The sequence below is a fragment of the Erigeron canadensis genome, chromosome 3 (assembly GCF_010389155.1).
Source record: "Erigeron canadensis isolate Cc75 chromosome 3, C_canadensis_v1, whole genome shotgun sequence".
In the NCBI taxonomy this organism is placed as follows: domain Eukaryota; kingdom Viridiplantae; phylum Streptophyta; class Magnoliopsida; order Asterales; family Asteraceae; genus Erigeron; species Erigeron canadensis.
In genome coordinates this window covers 1077600-1100991 of record NC_057763.1, presented here as the reverse complement: position 1 = coordinate 1100991, position 23392 = coordinate 1077600, and the positions used below count along the sequence as shown (strand labels likewise).

General features: G+C 34.2%; 2 protein-coding genes across 2 annotated transcripts; both read left to right on the top strand.

Moving 5' to 3' along the window:
• The first annotated feature begins 1675 nt into the window (after positions 1-1675).
• Positions 1676-7480, top strand: LOC122593111 (uncharacterized protein At4g26450). The gene is made up of 4 exons (XM_043765467.1): positions 1676-3726; positions 3916-4096; positions 6572-6626; positions 7193-7480. Exons 1-4 carry the CDS (start codon positions 2135-2137, stop codon positions 7246-7248), a joined length of 1884 nt encoding a protein of 627 aa, XP_043621402.1. The 5' UTR covers positions 1676-2134; the 3' UTR covers positions 7249-7480.
• Positions 7481-17379: 9899 nt separating this feature from the next.
• Positions 17380-22932, top strand: LOC122590928. Its single transcript, XM_043763105.1, has 4 exons — positions 17380-17674; positions 18571-19054; positions 19480-20581; positions 20701-22932. Exons 2-4 carry the CDS (start codon positions 18873-18875, stop codon positions 22750-22752), a joined length of 3336 nt encoding a protein of 1111 aa, XP_043619040.1. The 5' UTR covers positions 17380-17674; positions 18571-18872; the 3' UTR covers positions 22753-22932.
• Positions 22933-23392: the final 460 nt, after the last annotated feature.

Genomic DNA, 23392 nt, shown 5'->3' with positions numbered 1-23392 from the left:
TATTAAGAAAAAGGTTTTGTTAATGACAACCCCTTCATATAAGTTATTTGAGTGCATTAAAATTTATACCTTGTCATGCGAAAATTCAGGGGGTGGTTTTTTATGTATAAAGTACTATCTTTTGTGTATTTAATAAAGTATTAATGACAACCCTTAATGCTGTCATTATCAATTTCCTTTTATGATATAACCGACCATTGGCTATTTTTATGAATGGAAAGTAATATCCATACAATAACATTTAACCTTCTATAACAAAAATACAAGTTTTATGGTACAGTGTACAAGTATATCATACAAAACATTTTGTTATGAATTGTTAAATTTTGTTGTAGCCAGATCCAAAAAGTTATGTCGATTATAGACATAACTTTGAAATGATACATCTATTATTGTATTCACTAAAAACAACATGGGTTTGCTAAATACAACTCATAAATCATTTGTACATTTATCATAAAATTCAGGGGGAGAGCTTTTAATATGAAAGATGCAAGCTTTTTATGCACGTTAAATACAACCCTTAAGGCTGCATTTAGTATTTCCCAAAGAACATTTATACTACATCAAAACAATCAGCAATAACAACCTAAATAACATAAAACATAATCCAAACATCAATGAAACAACCCCGTAAACACCGAAATCTCTCAAACAATACCCAATAACATCAAACTAGATCGAACAAAACATAAACAACATCAACAAATATTCACAAATTGTAGTCAAACTTCCCTATACAACATCTAAACGACACAAACTAGGTAAAAGGGATGATTTAACATTAAATATGAAGTAAACTAGTAATGAACCATAAAAGGACATCAAAAGTTGACTAGAGAGATGAATTAGATATAAATGAAGAACAAATAGTTTCCTTAAGATAGTAAGATAACATTTGAGAATCGTTCATTGTTTTCTAATAAAACAATTAGAAAACAACTTAAGTAATACGAGTAATTAGCAATTTCCTACTGAAAACTAAATTGTACAATTTGGAGATTTAAAAAACATTATATTAACCTTACAATTCACAATGATTTTTTTTGTTTATTTTGTTATTAACGAGTCAAATTGTGTTTTTCAATTTAAATGAACTAATGACATTGGGTCTTCTTTATTTTAGGGTTGGGGTCAAAGTCAAACTAGGAATTTCTTCAAGAGCACTATTGGGCTGGGGTCCTTAAATCCCACATATACAAGGCTGGATCCACTAATGGTTAATATCACTTTCTTCTAATTGGACTACTTATTTAGTGCTAAATTTATATATAACCTATTTGTCCAACTCCTTTTTTGAATAGACTAGTCCCATAAGTTAACTCATTTTGTAAGTCCAAAGTCAAAACAAACAAACATTTATGGCAATTAAGGTATTTTCTATAAGAAAGCATGGATTGGGTTACAATAATACAACTTTTAAAATGAACATAACGTTATCTTATATATTAAGACTTTTATAAAGCTGCGACGAAGCATTGTTGAACTTTTTTTTTACTGACGTCCAAATATATTTAAGCTGACATAATTACGCGGATTGTATGTTAATAGTCGTCTAGTCGCTAATCTATATTTTTAAAAAAATCCAATTATAATTAAAAAAAAAACACTTGAAAATAAAAACTAACTTTACCAACAAACAACTAAATACTTATTTGCTAATTAGTTTGTCCACATGAAATTTCTCAAAAAAAAAAAAAAACACTAATTTCCTGTTTCGCTCTCCGCCCTTTCAATGGCAATGAAACCTTCACCGCGGTTACTTTAACTGTCAAAGTTCACTAACGCCGTTACTATCTTCCGTTTAATTTAGCCTCCAACAAATTTCTCCTATTTTTCAGGTACTCTACAACATAATACACACCCTTATATCTATAGATATTTATATATCTTCCAATTGATAATTTCAGATCCATGTATCATTTCCGTTAATTCCGCTCCAATTTAGCTTGTATAGATATAGATATAGACATGTGTATGTATAGGTGTTTACTTTTGAGTTTAGAGCTAATTGTTAAATAGTTTTTTATTTAGTTTGACTAGAAATTGTCAATTTTTAGTCCATCTAATTTCCCCCAATTTTTTAGGGCACAAGTTTTAATTAGACCCCAATTTAATTTAGAAACAAGGAACTATGCAAAGGCATCGAAATCCTGCGAATGGATATCGGTCGAATCCTATGGGAATTGGTGGTGGTGGTGGTGGTGGGGTAGGTCAGGGTTACCGGAATTATAACCGTGGTGGGGGCGGTGGGTTCGGGAGGGGACAGCCGCCACAGCCGCGTAGGATTGATGTATTTATGGAAGCTGGGAAGTTAGCTAGTGAGTATTTGTTTGCGAAAGGTTTGATTCCGCCGAGTTCTGGTAGTGGGAAATGGCAGATGAAGAATCAGATAGGTGGTGGCGAGGGTGAGGGTAGTGGGGTGAAAAGAAAGTTGAGTGATGATTTTGGTAGTGAAATGGGTGGCGGAGATGGAGATAGGGCTGTTAGGAGGAGTGTAAAAGACCCTAGGTTGGAAAAGGCGAAAGGTGCACTAGAGAAACAAGGAGATGGTGATTCGGCTTCTGGATCGATGGAGGAACAGAGGTCTGGGAAAGATGGTGCTGGTCTGCAGGAGAAGTCGGTATCTGGGGATTTAGAATTAAAAAGTTATGATGCGGGTAAGGTGGAAACGACGACGGTTGACCAGATGGACCAGTCGCCGGAGGAGAATTCGAGAGTGATGACCCCGGTTTTGGATGTTTTACCTAAGGAGAGTGTTGAGTGTGAGGAGACAAGTGATGGAAAGAAAGTGGATATGAGTACGGATGATGTGATAATGGATGATGCTAAACAAGAGTCTGAGGAAACGGTTGTTGTTAAAGAAGACGAGCCCGAGGAGAATGACACGGATACTGGAAACGAAAACAGTAGTGATTTGCTTACGTTAATCAGGTCTGACAAAGTACCCACCAGGACCCGTTCTTCTGTGACTCTTAAAGGATCAAAAAGTGACCCAGTTTTGATTTGTGGAGACGAAAACAAGAACAAAAGTCCGGATTCTGGAGTACCAGATAATCCAATCTCTTTGCAGGATGATAAAAACCAAGGATTAAACAAAGAACCGAAGTTTGAAGAAACTGTATCTGAACAGGATCAAAAGTACAAATTTGGACAAGGGTTACACTTGAGATCCCAATCTTTTCCTCAAAGATACTCCATTTCTGAACAAGATTTAAATGACATACAACATGGGTATTCTAGAAGCAGCTCTGATGTATTGAGTAGAGTCGAAAAACAGCCACTGCAAATCAATGATAGCGCAGAATTAACTAAGAAACCTCAGGAATGGACCCCTGCAAATCCTCATTCGAATGATTACTTGCATCTTTCCAACTCACGAGGTGACCAGTCATCTTCTCAAGTGGGTGGGTCAGTAAAGACTGAACCATGCAATGATTTTGCAGAAGAAAAACAGCTTTTTCCCAATTCTTTCAAGATATGTGACCTCAATTTGATGGGAGCTTCTGATGCAAATGAACATCGTGATACCAAACCAGTGATGGGATTTTCATCTATTGGACAAACAAAGCAAGAGCCAGTCTCAGTTGACTTTGATTTGACCATGAATAGTAATTACGGTATAGCCGAAAGGCACTTTAGGCGTGGAGCTGATGGTAAAGGGGTTGAGATCATTGATTTGGATTGTGACTCTGTTCAAGATGACAACAATAACCCAGAACGAAGGCAAGTTTATTTATTTTTATGGCAGTTAATTTATGTTGTTGCTATGTTAGCATTGTTAGATCTATGAACACTGAACACTCATATATATTTGGTAATATATGGGATTGCATTGGGTTTGTTTAAATCTGATAAAGATTGTTGCTTTCTTAATTTATGTAATCATAAATGTTGATCTTTTTTATCATATAGGGATGAAGCTATATTTACGGATCTTGGGAGCTTTCCCGATAGTATGCAGAGGGTCAGTGATATGCCCCAGGATGGTTATGGGCTTATGATATCTGAGTTGCTTGAGGCTGATATTCCTAATTCCACCGTATCAAGTGATGTTAATTCTATGCATAATGAAATGAGCCTCCAAAATGAAGATGTATGTTCTTCAAAATCCATAGCTTTCATGACTTCATGTTTTACTCAATATTCTTGATTTAATTTATTATCCAACTTATATGTGTCGACCTATAATGATATATATGCGTAGATTTGGCATGGAATTGAGGTAGAATGCATGTAGATATACATGCATGAAATGTTCAAACATGTTAATTGATTTATGTTAAATTAGTTTGTAGTGGTCTGTACGTCTAGTTGGTCAAATATGAGGATAGATAGTGGTTACCATATTAGTCACCACTACTCCAATTTTTAGGTTCCAAATTAGTAGCAGTTTGTTTATTTCATCTCTTTTTGTAAGGTTATTTATAGCCATATGTAAGTTCTCTGTTTGAAGTATGAATGACATATAAAAGTTTAGCCCCTTCTTCTCTCTTTGTTCTTGGAGTCTCACCCACTCTACGGGTTAGGAGTTTATAGGTTTTCTCCGCAAACCTATCATTTGGAGCTTTCATTGGCTTACTCACTTGCTTGACAAATGGTGGAATACGCTCGAGCAAAACCAGCATCTCCTCGTCGAGTTCACCGCTAGATTTGGTCTAGGCCCGCCACCATCGCTTGCTGCTTGTACACAACTACAACCGCAACCTTTGTCACCAATCCCACCACCACTACCACCTTTGCCACCAGTCCAACACCGCCAACCGCCATGAAATACACCTATAAACCACCATCCACAACAAAAAAACGCATCAGGCATCAACATAATAGTCCCCAAACAAACCATTTCAACAACCTCGTCGAAGCCAAAAATTCAACTTAATCAACCGCTAAGCGAGCAGCAAAACCAGCCTCGAACCACACCCATCAACACAACCAACCAGCCCCCAAACCCCACGTCCACATACCATTAATGGCAAACATCATAGTGCTCTGTCGTTGTTGCGTGCCATTGTTCGACTTGAATGAAGGCGACCATGGTATTTTTCCGTTCTTGAGGACAGTATTAATACGTGTCGAGGACAGTATTAATACGTGTCGATCTATAATGATAAATATGCTTAGCTTTGGCTTGGAATCAAGGATGGATGCACGTAGATATACATGCATAATGTTTAAACATGTTGTTCAACTTGATCTGTTTATGTTAAATTAGTTTGTAGTGGTTTGTACGTCTACTTGGTCAAATATGAGGATAGATGGCGGTTACCATATTACACCACTACTCTGAGTGTTAGGGATGGTTTTCGGTACGGAACCGTACCGAAACCGAAATTATCTCAAAATGCGAACCGAATACCGTACCGATTACATGGGTACGGTACTGGTATTTGGGTTTTGTCTCTATTTAGTACCGATCACATGAGTATGAAAAGAAGTTTTTTTTGTTGCAAGCATGTCCTTGTAATCCTAACAAATATGTTTTCTGGGGCATACGTACTTTGGCTTCATATTTATTGCAATGAATTGTGTGTACACATTTTGCCATTCCGGTGCCATTTATCGACAATGTTAATATCATAATGAGTATACAGTCATATGAAAAAGTAAAGCCATTTGAATCATGTATGACTATGAAGTGAAAGGAACTTGTACAATACTTGCATGGTTCCAGCAAGCTTTGCTTCCTTTGCTCTTAGGTACGAATTATGAAAGCTTTCATCATATACATATACCAAGATATACATATATTTGTAGACAATATAAAGCTTTTGGTACCAAATTCGGTTTCCCGGATACCGAACCGGTTGGTACCGATACCATTTACATTAAATCTTCAAAACCGATACCGATACGAATCCCCTATCGGTACCAATTTTTGGTACCGGTACCGGTTCGGTTTCGGTTTTTCAGTATTCTTGCTCATCCCTACTGAGTTTTAGGTTCCAATGAGTAGCAGTTTGTTTATTCATCTCTTTAGTTTGTAAGGCTATTTCTAGCCATATGTAGTTCTCACTCTTTGAAGTATCAATGACATGAAAGTTTAGTCTCTTCTTCTCTCTTTGTTCTTGGAGTCTCACCCACTTTACGAGTTACTGTCATTGGGAGTTTGTAGGTTTTCTCTATAAACCTATCAGCAACTGACGTTGATACCTTTTCTTGAAAAATGATAAATCCTCCTAAAGATCAGCCTAAAAATCCTCCTAAAACTATAAGAAAGAGAAATGTGGTATCCATTAATTCTCTTTCCTAATCTTGCCCCTTGATTAAACCACATGTCTTCATCTGATAGTTAGGAGAATTTTTAGGCCATTATATTAGGAGGATTAATCATTTCCCCTTTTTCTTTATTGAGGTATAGCTCACCCCTTTTCGTTAAAATACTATGTTGTTAAGTCTATTGCAAAAAAATAAATAAATAAAATAAAATCCTGCAAAGTTTATTGGTATGATATTTGTTTCTACTATTGATCATAGGATCAAATGTATCCTGATACTTTTCAATGCACTTTCATTTATATAGTCTTTCGTTATCTGGCCTGATAGATAAATGGTTTAATGGTTATTTCAGGGGATTCTTGCTGATGATGAGTCGATATATATGTCACTGGGAGAGATACCGATAAGTATGCAAAAACTTTAATTTCTCTTGATACTCTTATTAGTTTATCTACTTGAGAAGCTGTTTCTGTGAGTTCATATGCTGAACGTCATATTCACATTGTTTTATGTTACATATTTAGAAATTGGAATTTCTGAGTTCTTTTTTCGTACTTTACTCTTTTATGAGTTGTATATGACTATATGTTCAAGGTGGTTGCAATTTTGGGATTTTATCGTCTTTTATTTGTTGTTCTGTAGATTTTAGTTCCCACAAATGCCCTTTGGTTTGATTCAATTTCGAGCATGTTTTTGATTTAGTGTGATGGGTTGTTAGTGTAACATCTTCGGGTGGCTATGGGAAGGGTTTGGAAACAGCCACGGGGATACCTCTGTTAGGCTTACCAAACAGAGAAATGGTCATATACAATAAACGCTACTAGAATAATGGTCAGAGAAAGTGTTGGTGGGTTGGTCCATTTTGAACCCCATCCTACCCATTTAAACATGAGATATGTTGGTTCGGCTTTCCATTTTGAATCATAATTTTCATATTTATGTGTGTATTTACAGATTTCTCGACATGTTGCAGGTTTCGTGCCAGTCTGGGATCAGCAACCTTCACAGGGATACAATAAACGCTACTAGAATAATGCATATGACATTCCCAAAATATATTGATATGGTATGCTCATTTGTAAAACTAATGCCATTTTAGTTGGTTTCTTTCGATCTCCAGACAATTTTATGTTTTTTAGTTTGCTTAGTTTCATATATATATGGCATAGCTTACAATCTGATTGTTATACAAGACAAATATAATCTTGGTGATTTTCGGTTCTTCCCTTTGCTCTTGAATGGAAGCATAGTCTTGATCTTATGCTGTCGATTTTTTTGATTGTATCCATGATCTTTTTTGTAACCCTATGAGCCTGTGACCCCCCAGCTAGCCAGGCTGATGAATAGAAAGGTGAATGGCAGGTCTGGTCTACCCCAGTCAGTCTGTTCAAGAGTCTTGACCAACGATCTTTTAGGTTTTTCAATAGCTAAATTTGGTTGGTAGTATCTTTGACATTTTGTTTTAGATGATGTGTCACATAAACAATTATTATTAGAACCTGAATGACTGATTTTAGGGTTTTCTTCTGAAGGGTGTTCGAGTGTTTCAATTATTTTTCTGGTAGATTTGTAAGTTCTGTCGCTCTTCTGACAATGAAAAAATGTTGAACTCAGATTTCAACATATCAACCTAGATATATCCTCGCAAGTCCTTACCCTGCAGAAGGATTCTTTTTACTACTTCGCCTATTTTCTGTTTACTCCAAGAACCAAAGGAATTGAAGGTTTGGCGACATCTCTCTTTTAAAGTTGTCAATAAAAATAAAAAAAATAAAAAAAAAAAAAGAAAAGAAGGGACGCCCGTGGCCAATGGACGACTCACGTGGTGAGCTATGTTGCACGGGAACTGGTACGGGAACGAGAAACGGGTACGGAACGGGAACAGGAAACGGCAAAACTCAAAAAATCAAGAAACAGGTACAGCAAAACTCAAAAAATCTATATATATTATAGATAATGTACTACAAACCCCAAAATAATAATAATTTTTTAAATTATAACTATTAAAGTAAATTATAAGCATAAAAAAATACCAAGTTTATTAATATGAAAGTAATAAATTTCATATTTTTGTATAATTTTAACATAAAACAAACAATCCCAAATAAATACAAATATAGATATACATTGGAATGTAATTATTGGGTAAAATTAACAAATTCTAAACTTGAAGGATAAAAATTAATAAAGTACAAACAAATTTATTTATCTAACTTCAAATTATTAAAAAGGACTTGAGTGGATAAGTCTTAGAAAGCATGACATCTTCTTCTATTTTGTCAAAACCTGCAAATCAAAACTTCCGCCGCCGACCACATGAATTATTTTTTTTATAGTATATATGGGTTGAGGGTGGGGCGGTGACCACCCTCTGTCTACATTGGATCCGCCACTGCCACCAATACACAATTCCAACGGATCATACAACCATTACTGCTGCTCATTCTTATCCCCTACTGCTGCTGTCGTTCGAAACTTACAGCCATCACCACCATCGATCCACTCTGATGCACGGAAACGACCCAGGACTTCTGGAAACCTTTAAAAAACGTCCCAAAAATAGAAACAGTTCAAGAAATGGGCGTTGACTTAAGGAAACGGTCAAGAAACGGGACGGAAATGTTTCCAGCCGTCCCCGTACACATTTCCGTCCCCGGGGAGTTTCCGGTACGTGGGACGGCACCTGATTGCCGTTTTCATGCATCAGAGGTGGTGAGATGGCGGGCATACGAGTTCGGGGTGGGTTTTGGGTATGCGGGTTTTATTTTAAAACCGTACCCAAACCTGCTAAAAAATTAAAATCATCCACATACCGGCCCTAGACCCGTATACCCGATCCGAACCCGGAACAAAATGTCAGGTTTCGGTTTTCCCCATCGGATACGGGGCGGGTTTTGGGTATGCAGGTTTTATTTTAAAACCGCACCCGAACCTCCTAAAAAAAATAAAATCATCCCCATACCCAGCCCTAGACCCGTATGCCCGGATCCGAACCCGGCCCAAAAATATCGGGTTTCGGTTTTCCCCATCGGATACGGGTTTGTTTGCCATCTCTACTCACCACATGAGTACATGGTCGCTATTATGGACAGATGAACTCGTTGAGGTGCCATCCGACTCTCTTTGTCATGAATCATGATCAACGCATTGTGTTCTCACGGCCTTCATATAGAACTTGGTCAACAACCCACCTGCTTCAATGATAATACTTTTTGTTGATTTTACGCCCCTTACAAATGAGGCACCATAGTCGGCTATTATCATCGTAAATTCCCTAAATGATCATCGCATGCAAATCACATAATGCAGCTTGATGCTCTCAAACTCTAAAACATAAGTTTGCTTGGTGCGGCGGTAGTTGATTAGTACACCATAAAAATCACCACTTACACTAAAGGATACTCATATACCACTAGAAAGCTAAATCCAGTTTTACTTTCTTTTTACCATTTTCAGAAACGTTCGAAGCACAATTGCACAAGGACAAAGAGAGGTTAGACTTTAGAGAGCCTTTACACTAACACGATATTATTTAAAGTATTTGTTGATTGTTAATTCATACGTTTCGAACAAGTTCTACTTTCTTAATACAAATGGGATAAATTTTTCCTACCATCTTCAAAATTGTAATTAAAATAAGAGCTTCAACCTAAAATATTTATAGAGTTTTAGTATCAACCCAAAAATATTTATTACGAGTTGGTCAGTACCAACCCAAAAATATATATAAAGAGTTGGTCATAAGCAATCTAGTTTTACCAGTGTCTTAAGTTTAATCATGAGAGATGACAAACTTTGAGTTTTTTCCTCATAACGACTCATAGTCAATATCTCATTTTATATGGTACATGCAAGGTTCACCATTATACATTGAGGTTTTCCTGATATCGTACCGCAAGTGAATGTTCGAAAAAATATATTAAACAAAGGTCGGTAATAATAATAATAATAATAATAATAATAATAATAATAATAATAATAATAATAATAATAATAATAAAGTAAAGTAACTCTCAATGTTGTCTTTCACGAGTTTTGGGTCCCATTACCTTCTTCGACGATGTATGGGGGAGGTTGAGATGTAGACAACCTTACCTTTACCAAAGGTAGAGAAACTGCTTCTAGGTTTCACCAAATATAGAAAAGGGCCTGCAGATAGTATATACCAAACCATCATCATTTATACATGCATTTTCAAAAGGGAAATGGTTAATCCTTCTAATAAAATAGTCTAAACATCCTCCTAACTATTAGATGATGACATGTAGTAAAAATCACGGAGCAAGATTAGGAAAGAAATTTAGTGGATACCACATGTCACAATTTTATAGTATTAGGAAGATTTTTAGGCTAAGCTTTAAGAGGATTTATCATTTTCCTTTTCAAAACCTCTATATGAAAAGTATTAAAATTCTCTAAAGTCGATCAAACTTTATAGACAAAGTTAGATCAACTTTATTGGAGTAGCTGGTTCTGTTTATAACCGTATGAGACTCGACAAAAGAGCTAAAACGATTTTTTAAATATATTGTTATGGTGGCATGTTGGAATATATGGAAGGCAAGGAACAAACTCAAGTATTCGGAGACAGAAATTGGAGTTGCAAAGGTCATTCTTTGTTTAAGGTCAACGAGTTTTTTATGGTACAATAGTAGAACTAGAGTTGGAAAGTTAAAATGAGAGAAATAGTGTAAATTTGATGTAAATTAATGGCTTTCTAATGTTTTTACCCTTGGTTTGGCGGGGTGTGTGAATAATATATACATTTCAAATAAAAAAATAAATCTAATGGTCAAGATTAAAATTTGAAGTTTAAATCTTAACCATTGGATTAAATCCAAAAGTTAAAATTAATTTAACTTTACCTATAAAGTTAGGTCAACTTTAGAGACTTCAATCCCAATATTTGACACATCCTTTTCTCCGGCACTCCTTGCCGCTCTTATCTTAATTACAACTAGTGGTTTTAGTTTCGTTATGATACTGTAATTGTATTGTATCTACAACTTTTTAATTATTAACCATTTTATCATTGATACTTTTAACATATTTCATAGCAAGAAATCAAAAAATAAGCATAAATAAATAATAGATAAAAAAAAATAGAAAAACGTGGCGCTACGTTGCAAAAGCCAAAAAGTGTTACTGGGATATAAGATGAAAGCAAAGTACCCAAAAAGAACGGAAGTGTGAAAAATCAAGAATAAGAAAAAAAAAACCTAAAACGGGGTGCAACATTGATAAAAAATAATAATAATAATAAAACGTGACGCAACATCGTAAAATCCAAACGGTGTTACGGGGATTTAAGATGAAGACCAAAAATCCAAAAAGAAAGGGAGTGCAAGACCAAGAATAGGAAGAAAAAAAAACGAAACAAGATGCAACATGGCAAAATCCAAACGATGATAGGGGGAATGTGCAAAAAACCAAAAAAACGAAGAAGAAAAAATAAACGAAATGGAGATGCAACACGAAAAAATCCAAACGACATGTTAGGGATCATGTGGCACCAATCAGGTTGCGCCATGTAACCGACTGCTATTCATTAGCACCATCTTTCAAGTATACTACGAAGTGTAAACCCCGCGTTGAGGGGTTTTAATTATTGTGTTTGCGTTTGTTATTGGTGAGGTTTTATATTCGGTAAAAAAAAAATTTAGGAAAAAAAATCTACAATCACAAAAGTTAAAGGCAACACAAAAAATGTTTCTTACGATGTTTGTCATATCAAATTTATATGTATCTAAAAACAATACTATAGTTACACTGAAAATTATTAGATATGAAGTGTTTAGGTTTGAATTAAACAATGTATTCAAATATAAAAAACAAAAAGTTTTAAAGAGAAAAAAAAACTAGGGAAAACAAACTCAAAGTGAATAAAAGAGCAATACCACAATTATGCTCAAAAGTTTGTGACGTGAAAAATATATAAAAATTTCCAATACATTGGCTGAAATATAAGCAAAAAAATCTTGTGAGAAAAATCAAGAAAAATCGGGAAAAAAAACCTAGATAAGATAATAAGATCCGATATAACAAAATCCAAATAGTGGTGCAAGGTGTAAGATGGATGAATAAAAGAGTGTCAATGCTTAATATATTAGTTGATAACACAAAACAAAAAAATCTATGCAAAAATCAAGAAAATCTGATATGATATGGCAAAATCCGAATAGTGGTGCAAGGGTTAAGATGGACGAAAACAGTGTCTAGGGATGGGCATCGGACCAGTCCCGTCACGTACCATCCCGGTACTGATGGTAACGAGTCCCATATTTCTTAAAAACTTGGTACCGGTACCAGTCCCATTTCCCATTACCATTTCCCAGCGTTAGCGTGCAATATATTAGTTGAGAACACAACAAAAAAAACTGTGAATAAAAAAAAAAAAAAAAAACCTCAACAGAATCTGATATGAGAAAACACAAATAGTAATGCAGAATGTAATATCCACCAACAGAACAATGCCATACTGCCACACATCAGCAATGTCAGCGCCCAAGATATTAGTTGAGAACACAAAACAAAAAAACTTGAAAAAAATGAAAGCTCTTGTTTCTTCCGGTTCTCCGTGTTTTTTTAGAATTCTAACAGTCATTCTTCACTCATGTTATAGCTCAGCAGAAGCTCCATACCCTTTTACGGGGACAAACTAAAAGAGATCAAATGCATCAGGGCCTCCCTTTTTTTTTATTATGAAATGGGCGGCCTTAAACTTGCTTTTTCTGCACTCATAAAGATATCAAGCATCCGAATTGATTGCATTGGTCACTCCTATCCTAAGGATGTGACCTGGTTCCAAATCTAGGAACCGCCTAAAGTCGAACCATGCCTGCAATCTATAGGTAGTAGTTAGTGATATATCAATTTTTTAAAATTATCAATTTTAAAAAAGAAAATTATAAAGGTTATCACACTTGTTGAAAGTTAGGAAAAGAAAAGAGGTGAATGATCATCTTTTCCTTAATGAATTAATTTAAATCGTTAGTCCCTTATCGTTTAATATATTTCCATTACCCTTTATATCAATCATCTTTACATCAATTAGTACGACCACTACCACCAATAGTCGTCGTTATTATCACCCGTTGTCGACACCACCAAAACTGCATCATAGTCACCACTGTTGCATTGCTCGTATACCGTGATAGTTTATAAATAAAGATTTAGGCCCACTATTTTTGGAAAGTTATCTTAAAATTAAAATGCCAAATGACATATATATCCTTAGATGTAAAAATTTTAATTGTAGACTTATAATGATCCTTTATAATGTACTTATTTTTTTTTTATCTTAAATAAATAATAACTTATATACATAAATAATAATATAATATGTAATTTTATCCAAAGTAATATGAAATAAAATTAAATTTATTGATTCAGAATAGTAGAACCAAAGGTCTAAATAAATCAAAATTATATAATTTTGCGTTAAAAGTAACATCGACGTGGACATTATTTAGTGGTCATTCTTGACTTTTCAAAATATATATATATATATGATGATGATTTTAAGTAAAATAAAATAAGTATTAAAGTAAAACAAATAAAACAATAAATTTTTATTCACTGAAAATTATCGTGCATAATTAAAATCATCGTGAATCAATGTTTTGTGAATTTTTGTGCATCAAGTTTATCATGATTCAAGGGTTAAGATCTTATTTTATTTGTTTTACCTTAATGTTTGTTTTATAATAATCAACCCTATTTAAGATAAATATTAAGCAACTATCAAAACTAATTTTGGTTGGAGTGGCTGGTATGTATACTTATAGGGAAGTGATCTGTACACTACTGGATTTTGACCGTACACCACCAAACATGCTAAATAATGTTGTACTGTACAACACTCTAAAACACATTTGGTGATGTATGGTCATAAACAGATGGTGTACAAATCATCTGCCATACTTATATAGACATTAGGTCATGCGTTCAAAGTCACCCCAAAATTGATTTGCTTTTTTTTGGTTGATTTTTATTTTTTTATTAATTGTTTACTTAGCTATATTTATAACTAGTTGATTCAACCCGCCCGATGGGCGGCATCGGTTCCTGAAAATGATTACATGCATGGGCGGGTGTATAAAAAATAAAAAATTTCAAGATAACATGTGCTTTTTACTATTTATTTGATTCTAAGTAAAGCAACTATTTACGGGAATTAAACGTAAGGTAAAAAACATTGGAGAATCCATTTTTCTTTTTAATGGCAATTCTACAACCACATCACTAAAAAAAGTACATAAAAAATATACTAAAAGCAAAAAGTAAAAAAGAAAAAAAAAAACAAAAAGGATTACGAAACCAAGTGAAAAAATTACAGCAAAACCAAATGTTACATGTGAAAAAGGTATAAATACTAAAATGTTTAAAAAAGTAGAAAGGAGAACATAAATTTTACAAATTCAAAAAGATTTATGTGAGGCAAAAAAAATTTAAAAAACAAAAATATTACAAAAGTTATAAAAAAATTAAAGATGGTAAATACATAACAAAAAATAAAATAAAATACATAGAATACAAAATTATTGAACACAACTAAATTTTTTAATATAAGAAAACTAAAATTTGTTAATAAAAAAGAAAATGTGATAAATCAACAAAATACAACACATGTCAAATACTATAAAGAATAAAAGTTATAAAAACAAAAAAAATTAATAAATAAAGCAAAACAAAAACACATACAATTAAATGAAATTATGTATTTAAAACCAAAACTTTATATAATACTATAATCAAATGTAAAACTTCATGGTCATGCATGTAAAATTATGAGGGGCTAAAATGAATATTTAAAAAACTGAAAGAAAACAAAAGCAAAACTATGGAGGGATTGTGCCCAGTTTCGAACTGGGGACCTTTCCTCTAATAAATGGCATGTCTTCCACTGGACCAAGTATAGAACTTCGTATATAATTTCTATATCTTTTATTTATACTATAAAAACATGAGAAGACAAAAATAACAATGTTCACATCCATTTGCTTTATTAAAGAAAGTAATAACTACATGACTTAATATGAAGTTAATTAATATAGTTAATATATTTTTATTGTTATCAGTGTTAGGATTAATATTACTAATACTGGTATTTTTTTTTTTTTTTTGACAGCGAGTTAGTGTTTAGTGGTTAGGAGTTAGCATTTGAGACAACACAGTGACATTTTACTGGGCAGTATACAAAGCTCGAACTACGCATGTCTGGCATGAAACTTGGGACTCTTGAAAACTTCCCTAAAAATCCACTCCTATAAATGTAGACGTTACCAATGACTCAATGAGACACCAACCCATTAACACTGATACTGCTATTATTGTAATATCATTAAGCGTGAGCCTAAAGAATTTATCATATATTTTCTTATGTTATATTTATAGTCGTAGTTGTTAGATCATTCTTGTATTGGTTTACCATGATTAGTAGTGGTGTTGTTGTTTTGTGTCGGTTTAGATTTATAATGAAACTTTTTTTGCCAATTACTTATATGTCAAAGTTTATTTATCTAGAATACAAAATAAATTTACAAAGTAATTTTAATAATATGTTATCCTGGCTATTGGACCTATATAATACTAGATTTATTATATATTGTTTAATCTGGCCGTAAAGTTATAATGTCCGGTGGAGATCCCCTCAAGTTACTTCTAACTTGAGAAGTTAAGTTAAAAATATTTAGTGAAAATCAAAGGTCGAATCAACTTGAAAAAATCAATTTGATTCAAGTCAGGGGATTAACTTGAAAAAATCTCGCCCTATAAGGGTGGACGGAGTGGTACCGGTAACACCGGTACCGGGGGAAACACTGCCCCGTGGTACCGGTTGGGTGGTGACCGACCTGGATACCACGCTCCCCACATCTGTCTCGATGCCATTGAACGTTAGAAAGAAAAGGATGCGAGGCCCACATGAAATTTGAACGTTAGTTTTCTTCTCTCCTATTTCTTTCTTCTTCTGCTTCTTCTTCCTATTTTTCCATTGTTCTGTAACTTTTTTCTTTTTTCTCCAAATCAAATCAAACCAAAACAAACGAACAAACTAACAAATCATGGACCTAAGGCAAATTAAGATGGCGATGCAAACACATATGCTCAACGACGACAAACACCGTTCCGACGTAAGCACCATTCTTCAGGATGTGATCGACGAGAAGGCGACTTACATAGTCGAAATCAATCGAATTCAATCTCTTGTGGCTCAAAACACTGACGAAGCTGAGTATGTTGTATATCTTCAACAAAAAATCGACTGGCTAAACAACGTTATTTATCACCTTAACGCCGCCTCTGACACTTTGAAAACTACACTTGACCACGCGTTATTCTCGCAAGGCAATGTCGGTGGTGGACAACATGTAAATTATTATTTTGACCCGGAGGAGGAGTATGTATCACGTCAACCTGGTGCCGCTACCGGGTCTCCTGAACCATATCGTTACATTCATCGTACGACGGTGACAGTACCGTGGACTCGGATTACTCCGAGGCTTAGGTTTATGTAATGTTTTTTTTAACAATTTTAGTAATATTTATGTATTAATTTTAGTATATTGTAATGTTTACGTATTGTTTTAGTTAATTATAATTTACTAGTGTTTATTTACTTGTATAAAAATAAATAGAAAATAAAAAAAGGTGAGAAGGGATGATTATTCCGTGCATTTAGGGAGTGGGCGGAAAAAGAGTGGAAATCCAGGGAGGGGAGGGGAGGGGTGGTGAAGCCCTCCCCAACCTAATATAATTGTATTGTATTAGTGCATACGAGTACATAAAGGATCATTGTATTGTATTAGTGCATACGAGTACATAAATTATACATGGTGAATTGTATTTGGACAATGGTGTCTTAATTAAGAGGTCGAATGTCTTGTCGTTTAGCCATGAGTGGAGCATTTCTATAAGTAAAACCATGTAGAAATCAAGGACAAAAGTGACAATTCACTATATAACTAAATAATACTACTACTGTCAAGCAATATTAAAATTCTTTTTTCAAAAAAATAAAACTGTGAAAGAGCTGTAGGGTAGGTTTAAGAGGACAGCTTTGTAGAGTACCAAAATCAACTCTCAATCTCTCATCACACTATACTTTATTCATTTTTATATCTCTATATCTCTCTCTCACACACATATATTAAAAAAAACACATACACACATACACATACACATACACATTGATAGAATCAGTGGTTCAAGTTTTACTTTGTGTTGGTAATACAAGAACCTGATGCTTCTCTCTTTCTTTGTATTTGATGTGTGAGTGAGTGGTGTTGCTCCTGCTCTTCCTTCCTGCCCTAATTAATCTTCTTCTCATATTTGTTTTTTTCTTTATAAAGTCTTTTGTTCTGTACACACATCTACATACATACATATATAACATTTTGTATCTCTATCTCATTTTCCAACTGACCCAGAAGACAAAAAGCTCAAAAAAGACAAGGTTTGGTTGATTCTTTCATTCTTTCTTGATTTTTTTTTTTTTTGGTTTTTAAAATTTATGTGTAATCTTTTCTAGTTTTTCTTGGTTAATTATTTTTTTTTTCAAACCCAATTTCTTTGTGATGAAGACTTTCTTATTCAAAATTTGTTTAGATGTGTGAACTGAATTTTATGTACCAAAGATTGAAAAGAAAAAAAAAAGTAAATTTGAATGGTTCTAGGTTTGAAATTTGCAGCCTTTGTATTTATGATTTCATGATCTTTTGAACTTGATATGTGTTTTTTTTTTCAATTTCAATTTGGTCATTTATTTATTTATTTTTCTTACTTTCTAGAATTTAAATACAAGATATTTTTTTTTTATATGTTCTTTACTGTTCATTTACTAGACCAAAAAAGATCTGACTTTACATATATGGTCTATATTTCTCCCTAATCTTCTTTTTTAACCACCTTCATACAATTAGATCTTGAAGTGAAGATCTTGACTCTTGTGTTAATATAAACTTGTGGGTCAATCTTTTTTTACAAAAAGTTCAAATTTTTATGACACCCATCTTGATTTAACCTCTAAATTTCTGTATTGAAATGATGTTGATGTTAGTGGATATTGGCTGTAAAATCCTGTTTTTTTGTTTATCTTTTTATTTATATCTACCACTTGATTTATGTGAGATATATATGTTACAACTCACATAAAATAACACTTAATGAAGTTTACTTTTCATCTCTATATACATAATAAAACTTCAATCTTTTGCTTGTGGGATTGTACTATTGCCAACTAATATGGTTCTTTTCTTGTTCAAATGGATTCTTTAAAAAAGAAAGTTTTAATCTTGATGCTTCAAGTTACACATAAAATATAGTTCTAATATATGGTCTTTTATACTGCAGGTTTCTATATCTATGTCAATATATTTGAAGAAAAATATGAGTTGTTCTGGAGTTATCTTATGATGATCCATATCTAAACCAAGCATGCTTTTGAACAGATAAGTGGGGCTTTCATTTTGAAAAAAAATCTTGAGAGAGAAAGCTAGAGAGAGAACAGTACAAGTTAGTGTCTTGTTATATTATATATATATATAATATATACTTATATATATGCTGAAGGCTAAAGGAGCAGTTGTTGTTGAGAAGGAGAGTTCTTGTGACTGTTTAAACAGCACAAGAAGACATAAGATTATAAGCAGCAGATGATATCCAATATTATTATTGATGATCATCATCCACCATCAGATCCTTCATCATCATCTCATCATCATCAAATACAACAAAATATCTCTAATGATATCAAGGTTTCTTATATAGATCTGAAGTCTTTAGATGTTGATCTTGATGATATCATCAACAACCAACTTCCTAAATTCTCTATAAGGTAACCAAGATTACTATTCCCTCTTTCAAGATTCATTATTGCTGACTGTAATTTATTTCAAGATTTGATTTTTTTTTACTGGGTCAGAACCAAGATTGATGAATCTAGTGTTAACAAGATTTCTTGACCAGTGGTAGTAAGTACTTGGGCTCAGATTTCATGGAAATATATCATCTTGTCCTTAGCCTGCCCTTTCCTTTTGATTTTATTTCTTATCAAGATTTGTCTTTTTGTGTTTTATATACTCATATAATTTTATTGATGCTTTCTTTATGTTGACCATAAATCTTGTTTTGTGATTTTATGGCTAGTTTTTATTTGGTGATTATTGTTTTAGATTCATGGATTTTGAAACCTGTTTACATGTGATATAGTTTGTACATAAGTTTGAATGGTTATCTTTTTGAATTTATACTGTCATATAGGGATTATGTTTCCGGCTTAAGGAGCAAGGATATTGGCTGTAATTGGCCTTTTTCTCCAACAAGTTTGCAACTTTGCTTGAAACATGGAGTCAAGAATTTGTTGCCACCTTTCCAGTCTCTTGATTCATTGAGAAATAACTCATCTTTGACTAGATGCAGTAGTTTTGAAAATCTTTTGACCGATGAAGAACTCGTAAGCAGTTTAGATTGTAAGCTCGGAAATGATCAATCCAAAACCAAGGAAAAACTACCCTTGAAGTCAATAACTACAAATTCAAGTGTTTCAAAAGGTCAAAAGTCAAAGGAGAAACCTCCATCTTCTTTTTCACAAAAGACCGAAAATGCTTCAATTCACATTAAAAAGAGTAGATTAGTAATGAAGTTGAATTCCGGTGTTGAGCGAGTTGAGGATATTGTTCCAAACAATTTCATTGTCTCTGAAACCATGGCTTCAAAAGTTTGTCCAGTTTGCAAGATCTTTTCATCATCTTCAAACACGACCCTAAACGCTCACATTGACCAGTGTTTGACTGGTGAGGGGACCATGAAATGGACCGAGAATCCCAAGGTTATAGTCAAATATAAAGTCAAGCCTAGGAAGATGAGGTTGATGGTGGATATTTACAAAACAGCTCGACATTGTACAGTTGAGGAACTTGATAGAAGAAATGGTATAAGTTGGGCTACAAATTCGAGTTTTCCCGACCAAGAGTGCCAGTTTCAAGGGGAAGAAGAAGACAAAGAAGAAGATGAAGAAGAGAAGGAAAAAGAGGAAGAAGAAAAAGAAAAATATCAAAGACCTGCTACACTTAATCCTGAAGAAGAGAAAAAAGAGCGAAAAACGACTAATATTGTTATTTCTAAAGTTGCTAATAATGAAGGTGATGTGTATATTGACACCAATGGCACTAAGTTTAGGATCTTATCTGTGCCAAAAGCTAGTTCCTTGGAAAAAAATCGAGCTCGGAAGTTAGTAAAGGGGGTAAAAGGGAGTAAAGTTACGATGGGCAAGAAAAAAAACTATAATTATAAGCAGAAACATCAACAAAAGCATTGCAAAGTTATTCGTAATGCCCAAAAGTTATGCTCACCAAAGCCGCAGGTAAATTCTTTTGGCTCTAAATTAGTTATTACTACTTAACTGCACATCTTGGATGTGCAATGAATAGATACAATATTTCTGTTGAGAATTATTAAAATTTTGATATTGTTGATTGATAGGCGACAAGTGGTCAAGGAGAGGCTGTTGCCATGGCCGAAAATTTCAGAAAAGATAAACCTTGCAGAGAGCCTATGAAATTGGCTGATTTGGCTATTACAAGACCACCATGGGCATGCTCTAAGCGAACCGGTCTGTTGAAAAAGTTCAGTGGCAAGAAACTAAGAGTGGAATCAAAATCTCATGAAATGAAAGATTTGCTTGTTGAAAGTGAAAGGTCTTTTTCAGAATGTGATTTGGGAACTCCTCAAAGCTCATTTGATAAGGTGCCTTATTCTCAAATTAGGAAGAAATTGAGAAGTTCTTCGTTATCTAGGCAGCCTCTAAGGACTAATAAGATAGTTGAGTTTGGAAAGGAAGACATATGTATGCAAAGTGACGATGACGACAATGAAGACAACTTTGATGATTGTGGTTCTCCGGATGCAATTCCATCACAATATTCTGATGGGGCTGATAAATCTACAGATAAGAAGATGCAATATTTGGACAAGAATATTTCATTCCCAGCTGCCAAGATCAATTTGAAAAGAAAGTTTACAGCTTTGGGGAAGTCTCGGGTCTGTGGCTTATTGAACAACGTATCTGGTGATGGGCCATCTCAAGATTCTTTAGAAGAGCAATCTAATATGGAAGAACACCCGGCTTCAAAAAGTTCAAATGAAGAATCTTCTGAGGGGATTCAAAGTGTGAATGGGGATGAATTAGAATCTGTTAGAAATGAGACATTATTATCCAATGTTGACCAAGTGTGTATTCTTCCAGCCCCGAGTTTTATGGATTTAAGCAGCACTTTCAATGCAGAGTTTTCAAAGCAGGAGCGCATTGGGCTATATGAAGATCAATTATGTTCAACTAACCGTGCTCCAGATGATGTTGAGAAACAAGAAAATTACTTCCAAGAGGTCGATCCTATACCTATTCCTGGACCACCTGGATCATTCTTGCCCGCCAGCCCCGGTGGAGAAATGGTTACTGAGGAACATATTCAAACAAATAGAGTTCTGTCAAATGAAAACCAGCATCTTCATGATACCATGGATCATGATTCCATGTCCAATTCTCCGGTTTCAACCGTCTCTAATTCAAGATCTACTTCTGTGCAAGATGATGCATATAAAAGATCCTTTGTTAATGGTGATATGGGGTTCACAGAAAGGGGTTTATCTCATAATAGTTTTAAGAATGATCAGCCTTGTTGTTGCTCAAGAAAGGAGGTTGCTTTCAACTATCAAGATTCGTGTATTTCAAGAAAACAACCGGTTGAACCTAACAGGAGCATTCCAAGTGCTTTTGACTTCAAACCTGAGATGTTTCCGCCGCCAAACAATTATTCCGCTTCACCAGTACCTGGTTCTGCTGTCAGCCCTTCTAAACCAGTTCTGAGGTTAATGGGAAAGAATTTAACCGTGGCCAAGACTGATGAAGATGAATATAGACAACCTCAATCAAGTCAACAACATCCTCAATTACCTGTGATCTTTAGCCACAAGTACCAAAATGGGAATGAATATCACGATTTCAATGTTCATACATCGAGTACTAGGAGAAGTCATGTTGACTTGCAGCCTATTCATGGTGGTTTCTTGGAACCTATGGATCATTATGATCATGGTGGTCCTTACCTTGGACCTGCGGATTCTCAGGCAAGGTCATACCATGGTCATAACATTCTTGATTTTCAAGCAGTAGGTGGGACTAATGTTTATAATGTCACTTCAAGTTCCAAATCTGTTGATCAGGAGATCATCATCATTGATGATTCCCCTGAAATTGAAGCTGATGATTGTATGCGAAATGAGTATTTGAAAAAGAATCAGAAACAAATGAACCCGGTTTATCCTATGTACCCATCACAAAGATCTACTCATCCATATGGTGGTGGTGGTGGTGGTGGTAATTCATCGTTGTTCCATGATGGTCGATTTCAAAATTGGACTAATGGAGATCTTGGCAAGTGGAGTATACGATCCGGTCAATCATCATCATTATCGCCTTCAATGGCTCATTTGAGATCTTCACCAAACACATATTATCCTCCTAGCTATCCTTGATGGATCAACGCTTACAGATGAGTTTTTTTTGCTTCATATATCTTCTTGAATAGTTTGTAATCCATAGCCTTAGATTTATAAGAACATTTCTGAGGCTTCTGTACACGGGTAACCTTAATGCTATCCGAATAATAAGTTGTCTCTCTTTAACTATAATCACTATTTCATGTGTTCCTTGAAGTTCTAGTTCTTAACCAGTTTGTGAATCTTTAAACTTTGACTAAAAATGGTCTTAAGTAGTTTTATGTTTCTTGAAATTTATAACTACATAGTACAAAGTAGTCATTTATAAATTACTTTTTAAACAATACACAAAGCCTAGTTGGAACCAAATCCTTGGTAGTTTGGGTACATGTTAGATGTCTTGGAGATGGCAGTATATATGTTTGGGAAAACATGCAACACATGAATACATATGCACATGCATGTATATGTATATGTGTATATACATCCATCATTAATGCATGAAATATAGCCGTTTCAACATCATTAGGTGAGTTGAACAACCACTACAATGTGAAAAAGTGAAAAGATAGAAAAATACTGTCATCACTTGCTTATGTTTATGAAAAAACATTTGGACCACCATGAAATGTCTTTCTCTATGGTACTTTATAATAGAGTTGAGTATTGTGGGGTA

Coding starts and splice junctions, on each gene's coding strand:
- LOC122593111 (XM_043765467.1), top strand. CDS start 2,135: ATGCAAAGGCATCGAAATCCTGCGAATGGATATCGGTCGAATCCTATG. Junction 3,727..3,915: donor AACAATAACCCAGAACGAAG/GCAAGTTTATTT, acceptor TTTATCATATAG/GGATGAAGCTATATTTACGG. Junction 6,627..7,192: donor ACTGGGAGAGATACCGATAA/GTATGCAAAAAC, acceptor GACATGTTGCAG/GTTTCGTGCCAGTCTGGGAT.
- LOC122590928 (XM_043763105.1), top strand. CDS start 18,873: ATGATATCCAATATTATTATTGATGATCATCATCCACCATCAGATCCT. Junction 19,055..19,479: donor CTTCCTAAATTCTCTATAAG/GTAACCAAGATT, acceptor ACTGTCATATAG/GGATTATGTTTCCGGCTTAA. Junction 20,582..20,700: donor TATGCTCACCAAAGCCGCAG/GTAAATTCTTTT, acceptor GTTGATTGATAG/GCGACAAGTGGTCAAGGAGA.